The sequence below is a fragment of the Camellia sinensis genome, chromosome 11 (genome assembly GCF_055761805.1).
Source record: "Camellia sinensis isolate YWXY chromosome 11, ASM5576180v1, whole genome shotgun sequence".
Taxonomy (NCBI): Eukaryota; Viridiplantae; Streptophyta; class Magnoliopsida; order Ericales; family Theaceae; genus Camellia; species Camellia sinensis.
Window position 1 is genome coordinate 131,086,011 of NC_138971.1, and position 16,987 is coordinate 131,102,997.

Consider the following 16,987-nt stretch of genomic DNA (forward strand, 5'->3'; position numbering starts at 1 on the left):
AAATTTCTACCCGAGCGCATCTAGACAACATAAACAAGCCAAAAAAACACCACCAAATCGAAAAATGATTTAGACCTTTAGAAAAAGACCTCTAATGGAGCTCTAATTTGTCTTTTTCTTCTCCCTTTTTGTCTTTTACTTCACTGTTTGTTTGTTTGTTTTTTTTTTTTTTTTTTTTTTTTTTAAATTTCTGGACAGCTCTGTACTGCAGAAGCTCTAATTAGAGCTCTGCAGCAGCTCCGCCACCAAATCAACAAGTTTTAAGGTACCAGATTGCTACAGAATGAAGGACTTTTTTTGTGCATCAATCACTTTTTTATTAGATCAATGACTTTTTTTTGCACATCATTAGCATTTTTCATAGAACGAATAGGATAGTTTTTTTCTTTAATCATTTGCTTCCCAATTTCTATTCGATTAATTAAAAAGATTAAATTCTCTTGAGAAATTCAATGGCACTGGCTTCCCTCCAGTGAAGCCCACCATGGGTCCCTTTTCAATAATTTGAACCGTTAAATGTGTAAAAATACCTGTACAAAATCGCATTGATCGGATATCGATTGCTATCTCATCGGATTAGATTTTCTGTCAACCGTTTATTGTTTCACCGTCTATTTTTTTTATCCAAAACTGATTTACTTATATAACTATTAATATCCGATTAACGTGATTTTTTAAAGGCATATAGTACTTGAGAAATTCCATATATTGAACGGTTCTGATTATTGAAAAGGGTCTTGTGGTGGAAGAAGCTTACAACTAAATAACATTAAGATAATACAAACCAATTAAAACTAGTTCAGTTGATCAGAATTCTTACATCTTAATAAGATGTTAAAAGTTTAAATCTTGTCAGACACAAAAAAAAATAAATTAAAATGATGCAATCATGCAAGATAGGGTATTCAAAGCATAAAGGTCATATGTAACCAGTAATTGGTAAACAATGTGAGAAAAACAAGTGACCCTTAATATATATAGATCTCATAGAGATTTCCCTTTGTTTAGAGCTTAATAAAGGTGTTTACGTATGTACAAACCATCTTCCAAGTTTTTCTGAATTTCCTGTATAAAGCATTACTGCATTACTTGCTATATATCACCAAAAACATATATATACATATCAAAACTATAAGTCTTTCTTTTTCTTTTTTTTGTTTTGATAACCGGTTGTTCTAATCAGCTTGCATGCACCTCAGCTAATTCTTGAGCTTCATCGTCAAGTACTTCTGTCACCTCTTATCTCATCATCCCCTTCATCCCAAACCTTATTCCCTTCTCCCACACAAGGACCATATGTCCTATTACACACAAAAAAGTAAAAAATGTTAACCAAACTCAAACCAGCAAGAACCCAGTAGTAGTAATCAAAGTGAGCCTTGTTAATATTACTCGAAACCCAACTCTCCTTGCCTCCCCTCCCCGTCACATCATTAATCGTATTCATTATAGCACTCGCTAACAAGTTTGCAATCGACATTCCTACCCCATTGAGAGTGGTAGCAATGCTCGACATACTTCCGGGTAGCTCCGAAAAGTAGAACTCATTTTGCCCTATGCCATTGAATGCCTCAGCCAACCCACTCAAGACGTACTGAGGCACTAACCAAAGCGCTGACATGTTCACCACGGCATGTGAATTGTCAGAGTACCCTTCCTCGATCGCTTTAGCCCTCCTGATGCGCTCCACGATAGCAGCGACTACCATGGATAAGACGGAGAAACAAAGCCCGATACCCATTCTTTGTTTGGGGCTTAGGTACGCGGGCTTTCCCATGACTTTGGAGGCTAGGGGGAGGATTACACGGTCATAGAGAGCGATCCATAGGGTTAGGGAAATGACGAGGAACATGCCAAATGAGCCTGCTGGGATTTCAAAGTTCGGAGTGATGTGGCGGTCCATGGATGATGCTTGGAGGATCGGAAAAGAGTTTTGACTGATGGTTATGGCGATCATGATTCCGGTTGACCACAATGGGATGAGCTTGACTAAGGATTTTAGTTCTTCTACTTGATCTACTGTGCAAATCCAACGGTCTGAAGTCCTTCCATCGGGGGATGAGTCTTGCTGAGGATCTCTTATTATGCAAGCTTTGTTTAGGAACCTAGAGAAAAAGATATTAAACAGAAAATAGAGATTATCCATGAGAACAATATTAATTTCATGGTTTAATGTTAGACAATTATTCATGAATATGATTTTGGCCAATAGCAAGAGGGTAAGAACTGAAAAACATTAATCATAAACAACTACCACTTAAAACTAACATTACTTGTCGCAATAGCAATTTTTTACATAAACATAAAGAATAAATTGAAATTATTTGGAGGGTTGGAAAAAAAAAAAAAAACAGCGCATACAAAGACTAGCATAAGTTCTCCAAATGAGTCCCACAAATCACATCTACTTGAAAACCTGAGCAATTTAGGAAGCAAAGGTCTCGATGGTATCGTTTTCTTTTTTTGTGTTTTCAAAAACAAAAACAAAAACAATGAAAAGTTTGAAAACATTCATTGTTTTCAGATTATTCTCATTGTTTTTTTTTTTTTTTGGTGACAAAATACTTTTCCAAAATATTTGAAAACGTTTTTGACGTTTTATTTAAAAATTGTTTTTTTACCAAATAAAATTCATAAACATACGTGTTCTGTTTTGAAAAAAAGAATAAGCCAGATCATAAAGAAATTTTGCTTGTGTATCATTACTCTCTGCTTAGATTCAGAAAAAAGCTTTGTACAAGATGGACAGACTCATGATGTGGACAATTGAACGCATGATACCTTAGATTCTCGCTCGGAACAACCAGCATTGATCCCTTTTTGTGGTAGTACGACACATTCGAGCTCTGCGACGATAATTCAAAATGCCTGTTCTTGTAAGAGCCAACAATCACTTGAAAAAACCCAACAACCAGGCTCGATTTCACCTTCACCTTGACATAGAAAGGAGAAGCCAAAAAGAACGAAACAGACGACAAGAACATGAGCATTGCAGGAACTCCAAAACCCACTTGCCACCCTACATTATCTTGAATATACACAATACAACTCATTGCAATAAAAACTGAAGATGCGGCTGTAACATAGTACCAGCTGAAATAGCTCTGTAAGGCACAGCAAGTTTCTAGGTTTTCATGTTTTGCTAGCTGGTCCGCACCAAAGGCTAGGGAAGAGGACCTGATGCCCCCGGCTCCAATGGACATGAGCCCGAAAGAAGAACATAGGAGAATGAGTTGGAGAGGTGTCGCGGAGGTGCAGTTGTAACTTGATTGGTCGCATGAAGGCGGCCTTGCTTGTGGAATCATGGTGGTTAGCCACAAAAGAATCATCCCCTGCAAAGTAAGAACTTGACCTGATATAGATCACAGTTGCATTTGAAATTACCTTCATTTTTTGTTTTTTGTTTTTTTTATAATGAGATTTTTTGGGGGGTATTAACATCATCTTAACAGTTAGTGGAGTGCAATCTCTAACTTATCATAAGCCTATTAAGTCAATTCAGTCCAATAATTAAAAACCGCATATAGCTCTTGACAAAACAAAATGACTTGGCTCCGTTTAAAAAGAGCAATTTGGGACTTTTTTTTTACTATTTTAGTCACAAAAGACAAAATAAACTATTTTAGCCACAAAAAACAAAATATTACATCCAACCCATAATTATTACACTCTTCTCTCACAAAAAAAAAATCAAAAAAATCAAAAAGTCAAAAAACATTTTCTCAAACCAAGCTTTTTAGCCCAGGTTAAAATCGCCAAAAAATAAAAAGCAAACTCACTTCCTAAACCACACCAAAAAAATGTTATAGATAGTCGACAACAGAGTAGAATGACGAAAAATGATTTAGCTAGTCAATGCCACTTGCGACAGAAACCTTAATTGTTTTGGTTTCCAGTCCAATAATCAAAAACTGACCCACGGAAAATCAACGAGATAACCACATGAATCAACAAATATATATATATATATATATATTGGGGACTATTATCATTTTCATCCCCTACCCTGAGTTCCCCTGTTCTTGGGGTAACACATAAGTCACTAAATCACCACCCACCCCTCATGTAAACTAGATGCTAGGGAAGCAATGCTCTATTCTATTTATGGGCTTCACAAAATGGTGGGTCATATGATTTAAACCAATAACTACTTATTTGGATCAGTACCTAAATTTGCTTGAAGAAATAACACAAAATGGTGGGTCATGTGATTTAAACCAATAACTATTTATTTGGATCAGTACCTAAATTTGCTTGAAGAATCTTGAATAATTTCTCAATGCGCGTATAACAATTTCTAATACGATATAGATGGTTCCCTCCCCTAATATTACAGTTGCGTATCAATATCGGTGGCTACAGAAATTTTTTCAACGGGTGAATGAAGAATTTAACTTCTACAAATTCTACATGCATAAATAAAGGAAAACTAGCATATTATTATTACTGTACTATGCACGGGTATAAATAAATAATTAAAATTTAATTTTTAAATTAAAATAATAATATAAAATTTATTTAAAATATGTAGTAAAAATGATTTATAATCAATTAAATTTTATTCTGATGTTATTAATTGTGTATTCTAAGTTCTTAATAAAAAAAAACTGTATGTCATAATTTAATTGGTAAAAATTAAAGAATAAATTACAAAAATTATATTTACGATAAAATATAAATACATTTTGTTTTACAAGTTTTGTAATTTTAATTTACTATATGATAGTAGTAAATTACATTAGTTAATATACTAATTTTTTCTTATTTTGTAAAGTCTAAAAATTTGTCTACTCAAAATTATAAATTGTCGTATGTCGTTACTTTTACATAAAAATAGATTAGGATTGACGTGTGTTGTTTGACTAAACATTAGAAGTGACCTAAAAATTACTCTAATGTGACCTCTCCCTAATCACAAAAATTGTCTTTATCAATTTGTAACCAGTATGAGCTAGTTTGATAGTTTTAATATTGGATTAAATATTAAAAACCAGGCTAGAAAATTTAGTTTGAGTCAAATTTTTTTTTTTCCTTCAACAATTCTTGATTTAGACCTACAATACATCATATTTTAATAACTCAATATCATAAAAAATAAAAATCTCAATATTTACGGTGCTTTTTATCGATCAATAAAAAAAATGTTATATAAATAATAAGAGGTTTACATATGAATAAATTCTAACGTAAAATTTTTACTTTAAAATTTTAAGACCTGCACATTTTCTTTGACTCTATAACTAATATTCGAGATAGCAACTAAAATAAATTTCAATCATTATTATATGAAGAGACATATATGATAAGAGTTTGTAGTACACAATTTTAAAATGTAATATTAATTCAAAATTTTGAGTATGGAAAAAATATGTATCCAACTTTATCTTATGTTTGATTCATAAATTTGAGTAGGAATTTGAAAAGAGAAAGAAAAAAGATAAGTAAAATATAATTATATTTTAACTAATTTTACATACATTTTATTTTTTCATTCAAAATTTTTACCCAAAACCATGAACCAAACACATCATCAGTGTTTGAAAGGAATTTTGAATCTTTTATTGTATCGAGATACACACTATCATAAAAAAAAAATTTAACTTTTTTTTTTAAAAAAAAAAAAAAAAAAAACCTATATAATATTTTGTGAGACAAGCAAATTCTTAAAATGGATTATCAATCACATTATAAGGGAATAAAAGCTAACCAATAATTTTTTTTAATTATTTAAAAAATTAAACATCAAGAAAAAAAAATTATGAAAGATGTGAATTAATTCCTATATATTAGTGGTACAAAAATCTAAATTTCAAAACTAATCTTTTTCAAATTTCTAAATTTAAATTTTTAAATGTATTAATTAATACTCTTTTTGAAATGTGTAAATCAAGACATAATAAGATTTTTTTTAAATGATTCAATAAGAACTAGAAGATTTATTTAAAATTTTAAAACTGATTAGTTAACTTTTCAAATTTCTATATTTAAAATTTTAAATGGATTAATTAATTTTTTTTTTAGAAATGTGTAAATCAAAGCATAATAAGATTTTTTTTTTTTTAATGATTCAATAAAAGGTAGAAGATCTATTTAAAATTTTAAAATGGATAAGTTAACTTTCTTTTTCAAATTTCTAAATTTAAATTTATAAATGAATTAATTAACTTTCCTTTTTAAATGTGTAAATTAAGGCATAATAAGATTTTTTTTTAAATGATTCAATAAAAGTTAGCCAGTAATTTTTTTTTTGAATTGTTTGAAAAATAAAAATTTTAGAAAAATAGTATGAGAGTTTTGAGCTTGATTTTTTAAAAATAATTTAATAAAAGTTGGAAGTTTTTTTTTAAAATTTTAAAACTGATTGGTTAACTTTTCATTTTCAAATTTCTAAATTTAAATGGATTAATTAACTTTTCTTTTAAAATATGTAAATCAAGGCATAATGAGATTTTTTTTTAAATGATTCAATAACAGTTAGCTAATAGAAGATTTTTTAGTTATTTAAAAAAATAGTATGAGAGTTTTAAACTTCACAAGACTCTTCTGATTAAAAACTTCATTTTCCTTAATATATAATATAAATTATATATAAATATACTTTTTAGACTCATTTTCTAAACCTAATGATGTGTAAGTGATATGATTGATTGATAATTGAAGAAGATATAAGAGAGAATGTTACATTTAATATCTTAATTGATTGACACACTGGGCTTGAAAAATGAATCTAATTTTTTGTCTTAAATAATAATGCTCATAAATAAATATAATTTTAATATTTTATGTATTTATTAAATTTATTTTTGCATTCTTTACATTTTATTTACTGTTTAAATCTATCTAGATCATACACATCTAAAACATAAAAAAAAGATTGGCCAATACGTAAAAACGAAACAAAATTAATTTTGTAAAAATCCTAAACCAAACAAGTTTCGAGGTTTAAATTTTAAAATAAATTTTCAAAAATCCTAAACCAAACAATTTTAAAATTTTGAGTTTTAAAAAATTAAACCGACGCAGTTCTTCTAATCTACCCGGCAATTGACCCCACACCAATAAATGGTGGTGTCACACCATTTGCATAAGATTGAAAAACAAAAACAAGTTAGCGTCAATATGGTTACACGGATTACTCAAGAGTTATGTTTTCGACATTTATTTCAAAAACAAATTAGCATCAATTTTACATGGATTACTTACTCAGAGTTATGTTCTCGACATTTATGGTGTGTTTGATTGAGAGATTTAAAGAAAAAAATTTTTTAAAAAATAAATAAATAAATAAATGTGTATGACACTAAATAAAATGTAAATATATTTTATTTACATTTTATTTATTATTTATATTTTTTTTTAAATCTCTTTTCAAATCTCTTGACCAAACACAGTATAAATATTTCCGAAGAAAAAAAAAAGAAGAGAAGAGACTCGAATAAATAAATAAATAAAACTTTTATCTTATTTTTTATTGAGTGATGATTGAGACCCCCTCCAATCACCATCCCACCACCCCACACACACGTGGCAGGTGGTGATTGGAGGAGAAGGAAAAAAAAAAAAAAAAAAAATGGGTCAAGCGAGTGGGGAAAAAAGGGTCCAAGTCATTATTTTTTTTTATTTTTTATTTTTTATTGTGCAAATCCAAATATTCAAAACAAAACAAAAGTCAGAGAATTCCACAAATACAAAAAATAGTAATGACAATAGTAGTGATGTAATCAACACACTTGTGATTTGTCTGAGGTGCTGTTTGCCATTTAGCCATAAAACAAGGGCCAAGAAACACGTATTACAATTCGTGGAAAAAGACAAATATATCCTTGTGTTATAGCAATAGTTTATTATTCCCTACGGATTCATGTGATGGATTGAATATTCACAATTTAAATGTTCAATAAATCAAATAAAAAATTTAAGAACAAAAAAAAAAAAAAAAAAAAAAAAAAAAAAAACACCATTTTTTGTGTTTGAAGCAATGATGTGTGCATAGAAAGAAAAGAAAAGAAAAAAACTGTAAATTTATTCCGAGTATAGTAGGAATTACAATTAAAATGAACATAAACTCACATTAATTTTTTCTTTGCATTTTTCTTCGCAATTAAGAGATTAGTCTCTTGTCAAGGTTCAATTGTGTGGCTTTGGACCCACATTAGATTCTTCTTAATAATTTAAATCATTTAATTTATAAATAAATTAATTTTTTAAATAAAAAATTAAATTAATCATATATTGACAATTATCAAATCAAATGACATTATTCCTAAAAATAAAGAGACTATACATAATTTTAAAAATAGACCATTTATTATTTTTTCTTAAAATATTAGTGATCAATCAATTTAGGACTTTTTTTAAGTGGGCAACTTAGACCTTACACTTACGCCTTTCTGTTTGCTGTCCTGTTTTATGTTTATACCTTCCACTTATACTTTTTGTGTTAGTTACATATGGTATGCAACCTTAAGGGGTTACACACCATAACAGCACCCATCAATTTAAACTTTCCTTTCCACCGGTGGTCCTTCACTTTTCCTTTGACCTTAGCTTTCACATCAACATTTGCTAGATCTGTATACTTAATAATTTTAATAAACAATATTCAAGACCCATTGATTTAAACGTCCATATCACTCACTCGTGAAGTCTTCTAAAAAACTGAAAGGGACGGCAATTGATTTGCACAAAGATGAACACTCAAATCAATAATAAAGCAAGAAAGAAAGTGAAGGAAAATAAACAAATTTTCCGGGAAAATTTAGTTGATATACTGAAAATGGAATTGGAAATTTACCAGGAAACTGACAATGGACCCGAACCCAATCATACGGAACCGACCCACGGAGGAATCAGCCATGACCGCCCCGAGAACAGGCATGAAATTGGTGGCAGCTGACCAGAGAAAGAGGATGTTGGAGCCAGTGGGCATGTCCATGTTATATTCATTCATCAAATACATTATCATGTTTGGTATTAACCCATAACTTGCCAATTTCTCAAATGCCTCATTTGCTGCCCAATAAAAATAAAATAAAATTAACAATGAAAATTTACCACTTGAATGAAATAGGTTTTTTAGAAAAACCAGGGAAATTTACCATGCTACAATTGTTGTGTAGGATTTGTTTAGGAAGAAAAAGCCCGGGACTTGTTGGCTATTTTAGTCAAAAAAAATATATATATATATATATATATAAATTTTTTAGTTTAATAAGACAACACATCACATCTAACTTATACTCATTACAATTTTTTCTTTCACAAAATTTAAAAAAAATCAAAAAATTCATTCCAAATGAGACTTTTTTATTCCCGACTAAAATAATTAAAAAATAAAAAAATCAACCCGTATCCTAAACGAAACGAACCCGTAATCTATTTTGTTATATAAAGTGCTCAATGCAGACGGTTTGTTACAGTCTTTTGTTTTTTCAAATACCTTTAATTAACTGCAAAAATTATATATCCAATAACTATTAAGGCCCCGTTTGGCGACTTACATTTTTAATCAAAAAGTTAAAAAGTTATCATTTTAGTCAAAAAGTTAATAACTCATACAAAAAGTCAAAAAAAAAAATTTCTCTCTACTTTTTGCACATCTTTTCGTAATTAGCCAAAAAGTCATCCCAAATAAGTGGGTGTTTGAGATTTGTTTTCTTGTTGACTTATATCTACTTTTAGTGATTTTTTTTTTTTTTAAAAATTCAAAAAGATTTAGACTTTTAAATTTTACTGCATGACGAACTGGGGGGGAAAAAAATCAAAACTTTCAGAAAAACAAAAAAACAAAAAAGAGGTGGCTTGTTTATGTTATCCCAAATTCAATAATTATCTGTTAAACTTTCTAAAAATTTAGAAATTTAAAAGATGCACAGTTACAAACATGGGGCACTGACTGCCAGATAAGTTTTAAAAAAAATCACAATTTGTTTCCAGTGGATTAGAATGTTCTTGTGAGAAGAGCTGTGAATCCCAAAACCAAATCAATCAGAATTTACCGCTTAGAAAAAATAAAACAAAAATAAAATAAAATAAAATATACAGGGTATGTTTGGTTTGTATTTGAGAGATGTGTTTTAGAGATAAAAAGTACGAAAAGTTGTTTGGTTTGATTTTTTTCAAAAGATGTTTTGGAAAATTATTTTGAGAGAGAGTTTTGGAAAAAGTGATTGATTTGATTTGTGTGAGAGAAATTTGGAAAACTTGTTTGGTTTACAAGTTTTGAGAAATTTTTTTAGAAAAATTTGTTCGGTTTGATTACTTTTAAAAACTTATTTGTAGGAAAAAATTTTCAAAAACACAAACCAAACGAACCCACAATATTTGAATCATTAATTAAAAGTAATGATATTATAAATAAAATATATACACAATGTTGCGTTAAAGGTGTGAATCTATGACCTTAAAATAAATAAAAATCATCAATACGGGTTTTAAATAAATAAAAATTAAAAAAAGAAAAAAAGAAAGAATGAAAAACCACTCTGCCATGATGAATAATTCTGTATAAAACTTTTAAAATTGAAACAAGACTCTACAGCTCCTCAAATTCTATCACAATTAGACTCTAAACAATTGAAAAAACAAAAACCCAAATTAAAAGATCCAATTCATGTATGTATGTATGTATTGTATTGTATATACATACAGTGAATAGTTATATATATAGAGAGAGAAGCACAGACCTATGATGAATGGCATGGTTCTTAAGCCACCCTTTTGGGTGGGGGTGGTGCCCAATAGAGGCTGTGTAGCCATCTTCTTTTCATCAGAATAACCAGCACTCTCCATCACTGTTTCCTCCTCTGCAGCTTCTTCTGCTAACCAAATCTGATGAGAGAGAGAGAGATGGATTACTAGATAAATGGGTGGTTTTGATTTGACTTTAATATCAGGAAGAGATGTCGGCAGGGTATGATGCATTTGTTAGGGAAGTTTATTCTTTGCTCCTAGGTAAGCCGACGTGGTGTTTAAACTTTATTGTTATTAATTGAATTACTAGGATTTATTATTATTATTTTTTTTCTCTTTTTAAGAGAGAGTTAGATTAGATAGTTGTTGTACGGAAAAGAAATAAATCTTCTCGTATAATTCTGTTAATTAAGTTTATGTTCCTCCGTACGACGTCGCTTTATTGCCTGAAAACACAAACATGAGCTAGCCGGCGGATGTGTGCCGGAAACCTCTCCGATGCCTAAGTCAGTAAGCTTGACAAATAGACAAAAGCTCTGTGTATTCAGAAAATAAAGTTATGTTACCTCTCCAAAGGTGATGTTTGTGAGCTTTTATAGGTTTTGCGTAGCACAATCCTAGTAGGACTTCTACTCCTCCATGCAGAGTCCTCCTAGGATTCATTCTCCTGAAAGATAATGCTTATCCTTCAACACCCCCCTCACTACTTAAACCAAGTGAGATGGTTTTTACCATGGCCGAACTCCAACAAGACCGAAGTAATCATGATCACGCCGAGCCACAGAGTAGACTGAACTATCATTAGTTCGGTTCTACCTTCAGTGTTCCTACTCCAGTTCCTCCATTGTCAATAGTGTTAAGTCTAAACCGATCTAACTTCTAGCAAGGCTTTTAGACCGAACTAACCATACTGTGCCTTAACCGATATAATTTCAACGCATCCTTAAACCGGTCCAACTACAAAGTGTCCTTCAACCGGACTAATATTAAGAGTAACTCGGACCGGTCTACCTTCTGGACTTGAGATCGGGCTAACTTTAAGCCTCTTAAAGACTGGAGTAACTTTATGGCCTTCTTACTCAACCCTTCATACTGAGGCCCATAAAGGCCCAGCTCGGCCCAATTTTGCATATAAATTACCCTCTCAATTGCCCCTTAATTCCATCTGTGTAGCATGATCGGGATTACCTGTCTATAAACCGGGCTAAAGTTTTACCTTTTCTACCGAGCTAAAAAAACCCTTTAGCCTTTCCAGCCGAGCTAAAACTCTCTCAGCCGAGCTAAACCTAAGCCGAGTTGTGCTTGTCCGGTCACAACGTCCCTTCAATCTCAGAAATTGAATCGATTCTTATCCCTATGACACGTGGCATGCTGACATTGGCTTACTGCAGCTGTCGTGCCGCCCTCGTACTCCGCAAAATTTGAACAGTTCTCGCCTTTTGCCCCTTCTCTTTCTACAAAACAACCCTTTCATCCTTTGAATCACCTTCATCGATCATTTTTACTGTTTTCAAGCTCTTCTCTCTCTTTTTGCCTCCATTGCTCTTCAATCTCTAAGCTCGTGTTCTCCATTGTTGCTGCTCTCATCTCCAGTTCTTGCCTCTTTATCTGGTAAGCACTGCACCTCTATCTTGCTTTCCTTATTTTCGTACTTTGTTTTGTGGTCTTTGCATTTGCTTTCTTTCATTCTTGGCACACTGTTTCTGTTTTTGCAAAACATATATTCTTGCTCCACCTTGCGTTTTCTAGGAAAAACTTCATAAGAACCTCATGAACTTCATGAAGTAATCTATAAAACAGTGTTTGATCCACAATTACCATATAACCGAACTAAAAAAGTAGTTTATAGTTAATGTCCTTCTATCAGAGACTTTAACCGAACTAGCACTCCATGTTGGTACCAGTAGTTTGAATAAGTCAAACCACTTCTTGATAGACCTTAGCCGAGGTAAACGAACCGAACTAAGTCCAAACGTAGCATAATGAAACCTTATCGTTCGACCGAGCTAGGTCTTTGGGGCTAAGCCAGCTTTCTAAGTTTTTAGACCGAACTCAAAAAGCTGCCCCTAGAGGCTTAACCGATCTGACTGAGCCTTCTCTTTAACCGAGATAACGAATGTCTTTGCCAAGACCGAGCTATTGAACCGCCCCCTTAATCCAAGCTACTAAGCATCTTGTTGAAACCGAGACAGATCATGTAGCATCCCACACAGCCGAAGTAGGACTCCTATTCTTGCTTTTATTTTGTAGTACGGTCCAATGACCTGTGCTTAACCCCTTTGTTTTCCACTTTGCAGACTTAGGTTGCCTAGGCACTCCACTGCGTGCCCAACCGAGCTACTGAGCACAATTTTGCGACCGAACTAATTTATCCCTAACTTAAAAAATAAATGGGGAAGTATAGGTTTTTGGTAGAAACCCTTAGTGGCCTAGCCGAATTCTGAAGGGATTACAACATCCCTGACGACGTCCAGCTTATTCTGGCCGAACAAGATACCCTTCCATGTGAAAAACAGGGCTATGTACCTTTCACCCTCCTATCAATAATAGAAACCGGACTAAGATTCCCCGTTCAACCCTTGATTTGTGAATTTCTAAGACAAACCAGAATATGCCCAACTCAGCTTTCCACCAATTCTTACCGTATAATAATGGGTATAGCTGAACTAAACCGCCGAGCCAGTCTTAACCTCGGTCTAGCCGAAATATTCCACCAATACTTCATTGGCTCCAAAGATGACGGCTGGGTCTACTACCTTAGGATACGCCGTCGCAGAGAAAAAATAATAAAAGATACGCCGGATAAGGACTTAAACGATGATGACTTTTTCTGGGTGTCTGGCAATTTTGAAGACCAGCAAACCCAGATCCCTGGCCGAAGTATAAACTGGAATAAAGGAGAACCTGGTATAATTACTTCAGTTTTTGGTATGCTTTACTTTATTTCGGTTACCTGCTCCTGAACCGAACTAATAGTTTGTCTTCTTTATGCAGATTTAGCCTATCTTCAATCACTTTACAGCTACCCCAATCTAGGCACTCTCCGCGCCGCACTACGGTATTCAGAACAGAGTTGGGCCAAGCTGTTAAATTTTGAATTGACATATAGATATAGCGGCCGCCGAAAAGCGAGAGTGACCGACTTTCTGCTAGAGGAGGCCCCCGAACCGGACCCAACCTTGCCACAAATTAGACTAATCCCACTGGCTGCTGAAGAAGAAATGGCCAAGAGAAACAGAGTCAGGGCCCTCTTGACCGAGACAAACAGGGCTGAGGTACCACCACCAAACCAAACTCAGGAGACCGTGGTGGCCCTTCCTTCTCAACAGCCTTCTTCATCACGCCGAACTAAACGCGCCCGGACTACGCAGACCAAACAACGATTAGTTGATGAAGACGAAACCACCCTACCACCGAGCCACCCACCGAGTCCGCAACCAGAGCCATCTGACCGAGCTACCTCCAAGTGGGCACCGAAGCTCACTTATCAGAACCGAGATATTGAGGAGACTGATTCGGTGGTTGCTGAGAAGGATCACATACTGGCCTTCAACCTTGCCAAAAGTGTGTGCCTTCCAAAGGACATGGAGCACCACAATCAGTTAAACACCGAGCTGAAGGCCATCCGGTCTTCAAAAAAATCCATGATCCTGGTAGGTAGCACTCTCTGTTGCTTTTGTACCTTTCTAATTCTTCCGACTTTCAGCTCGGCTAAAAAGGAAAGTTTCTATTCTATTGCAGGCCATTTAGAAGAACCATATTGCACACAAGTGGGTGTTGGAGCTCAGGAGAACGTCAAGGGAGGCCATGGCAGAGGCCGAAGCCAAAACAGCCGAGCTCAAACAAGAACAAGTGAGGACGGCCGAGCTGGAGGCCGAGGTGACTCGTCTGACCGGCCTGTTGCTTCGGCCGATGCTGACAGACAAAGAGCCCTAACCGAGATGAAAGATAAGCATTTGCGGGAACTGGCGAAACTTGAGGGTGTCAAGGACGCCGAAATAAACGCTTTGAAGAAGAAAGCTGAAGATGCCGAGGTGAAGGGCTTCAAGGAAGGCGAAGCTGCATACATCCAGCAGTGTGAAGCTGCGAAGGACTTGTTCTTCAAGTGCGGCTGGAGGGGTGCCGTGGAGCAGCTCGGTTGCGGTCCCGACACTGAGGTCTTCAATGCTCCTCAGTATTTTATTCCGCCCACACTGGCGGAGTATGCAGCCGATCTACAGAAGCAATTCCTTGAAGCGTCTGACGACGACGACGATGAAGAGAATGAGCAAACTGACACTCCGGTAGTCAACGAGCAAGGCAACAGTCAACCAACTCGGTTGGAGCCAACGTTTGAAGACCTAACTGTTGAGCCGCCGACTGACACCATGCTGCCAATTGCTATTGAGACTGATCTTCCATCTGCAACCGGTGTTCAGGTTGATATTGAAGCCGATCTTGAAGACCTTTTTAATTAATTTGCATTTTTTTCTTTTTCTTCTTTTTGCTTCGACTTGTAACCGGGCTGGGAGCCCTTCCCTTGTAATTGCTCTGAACTTTGATCAATGAAAATCATCTTCTTTTGTGCTAACTGTTATTCCGGTTTGATCTTGTATGCTTTCTAACTGCAACTCGAACCATACTATTTTTCGGCCGAGATACTTTATTTCGGTCTTTCCTGTGCCATCTGACTGACCTTACTAGCCAACCACTCTTTAGCCGATGTCCTTACTTCGGCTGAAGAGTACTAAGAGTTGATTTAATCCAGCCAACCATTCATTTAGCCGATGTCCTTACTTCGGCTAAAGAGTACTAAGAGTTGGTTTAATCCAGCCAACCACTCTTAGCCGATTTCCTTGGGTTTAATCCAACCAACCACTCTTTTAGCCGATGTTCTTACTTCGGCTAAAGAGAACTAGGAGTTGGTTTAATCCAGCCAACCATTTTTTATCCGATGTTCTTACTTCGGCTAAAGAGTACCAAGTGTTGGTTTAATCCAGCCAACCACTCTTTAGCCGATGTTCTTACTTCGGCTAAAGAGTACCAAGTGTTGATTTCATCCAGCCAATCACTCTTTTAGCCAATGTCCTTACGTCGGCTGAGGAGTAACAAGAGTTAGTTTAATCCAGCCAACCGCTCTTAAGCCATACCCTTACTTCGGCTGAAGAGTAATAAGAGTTGGTTTAATCCAGCCAACCTTTAAGTTAGTTTTTCCAGCCAACTTAGAATAGAATGTTTGGTTATTTTGACCAAACGTCCTGCAGCCTGGATCCTTATCCTGGGCTTAGGAGGAGTGTTGGTTTAATCCAGCCAACCTCTAAGTTAGTTTTTCCAGCTAACTTAGAATAAAATTTTTGGTTATTCCGACCAAACGTCCTGCAGCCTAGATCCTTATCCTAGACTTAGAAGGGGTGTTGGTTTAATACAGCCAACCTCTAAGTTAGTTTTTTCAGCCGACTTAGAATAGAATGTTTGGTTATTCTGACCAAACATCCTGCAGCCTGGATCCTTATCCTGGGCTTAGGAGGGGTGTTGGTTTAATCCAGCCAACCTCTAAGTTAGTTTTTCCAGCTAACTTAGAATAAAATTTTTGGTTATTCCGACCAAACATCCTGCAGCCTGGATCCTTATCCTGGGCTTAGGAGGGGTGTTGGTTTAATCCAGCCAACCTCTAAGTTAGTTTTTCCAGCCAACTTAGAATAGAATGTTTGGTTATTCCGACCAAACGTCTTGCAGCTTGGATCCTTATCCTGGGCTTAGGAGGGGTGTTGGTTTTTCTAGCCAACCTATAGATTAGTTTTTCCAGCCAACCTTACTTTTGATGTCCCTAACTCACTAATACAATCTCATACAAAAAACAACTATGCTGAAAAGAATTGACTTTGTTTTATTGAGAGAAAGGAAAGTTACACATACTCGTAAAAAAAGCTAAAAATAAAATAGTTTGACATTGGCAGTGTTCCATGGCCTTGGAATGGCTTTGCCGTCCTCATCTTCCAGGTGGTATGCCCCTTTGCCAGCTAATCCGACCACTTTGTAAGGTCCTTCCCAATTAGGCCCTAACTTGCCATCTCCTGGTATCAAGGTGTTTCCCATCACTTTGCGCAGTACCCAATCTCCGATCTTGAATTGTCTTGGATGCACTGTTTTGTTGTATTTCCTGGATAACTCTTGTTGGTATGAGGCAATGTGAACCAGTGCTCTTTCTCTTCTTTCTTCCGCAAGGTCGAGCTCCAATGCTATGGCTTCTCTATTTAAGTCTAGATCAAAATTTTCGCTTCTAATTGTGGGGAGGCCAACTTCCAGTGGGATTACT

The 16,987-nt window shown here is 34.7% G+C and overlaps 1 protein-coding gene across 1 annotated transcript; it reads right to left on the reverse strand.

The window, feature by feature from the left end:
• Nucleotides 1–949: 949 nt before the first annotated feature.
• Nucleotides 950–10,946, reverse strand: LOC114265413 (protein NRT1/ PTR FAMILY 1.2). Its single transcript, XM_028206237.2, has 4 exons — nucleotides 10,686–10,946; nucleotides 8,795–9,012; nucleotides 2,782–3,332; nucleotides 950–2,105 (listed from the first exon to the last, which is right to left on the reverse strand). Exons 1-4 carry the CDS (start codon nucleotides 10,921–10,923, stop codon nucleotides 1,220–1,222), a joined length of 1,893 nt encoding a protein of 630 aa, XP_028062038.2. The 5' UTR covers nucleotides 10,924–10,946; the 3' UTR covers nucleotides 950–1,219.
• Nucleotides 10,947–16,987: the final 6,041 nt, after the last annotated feature.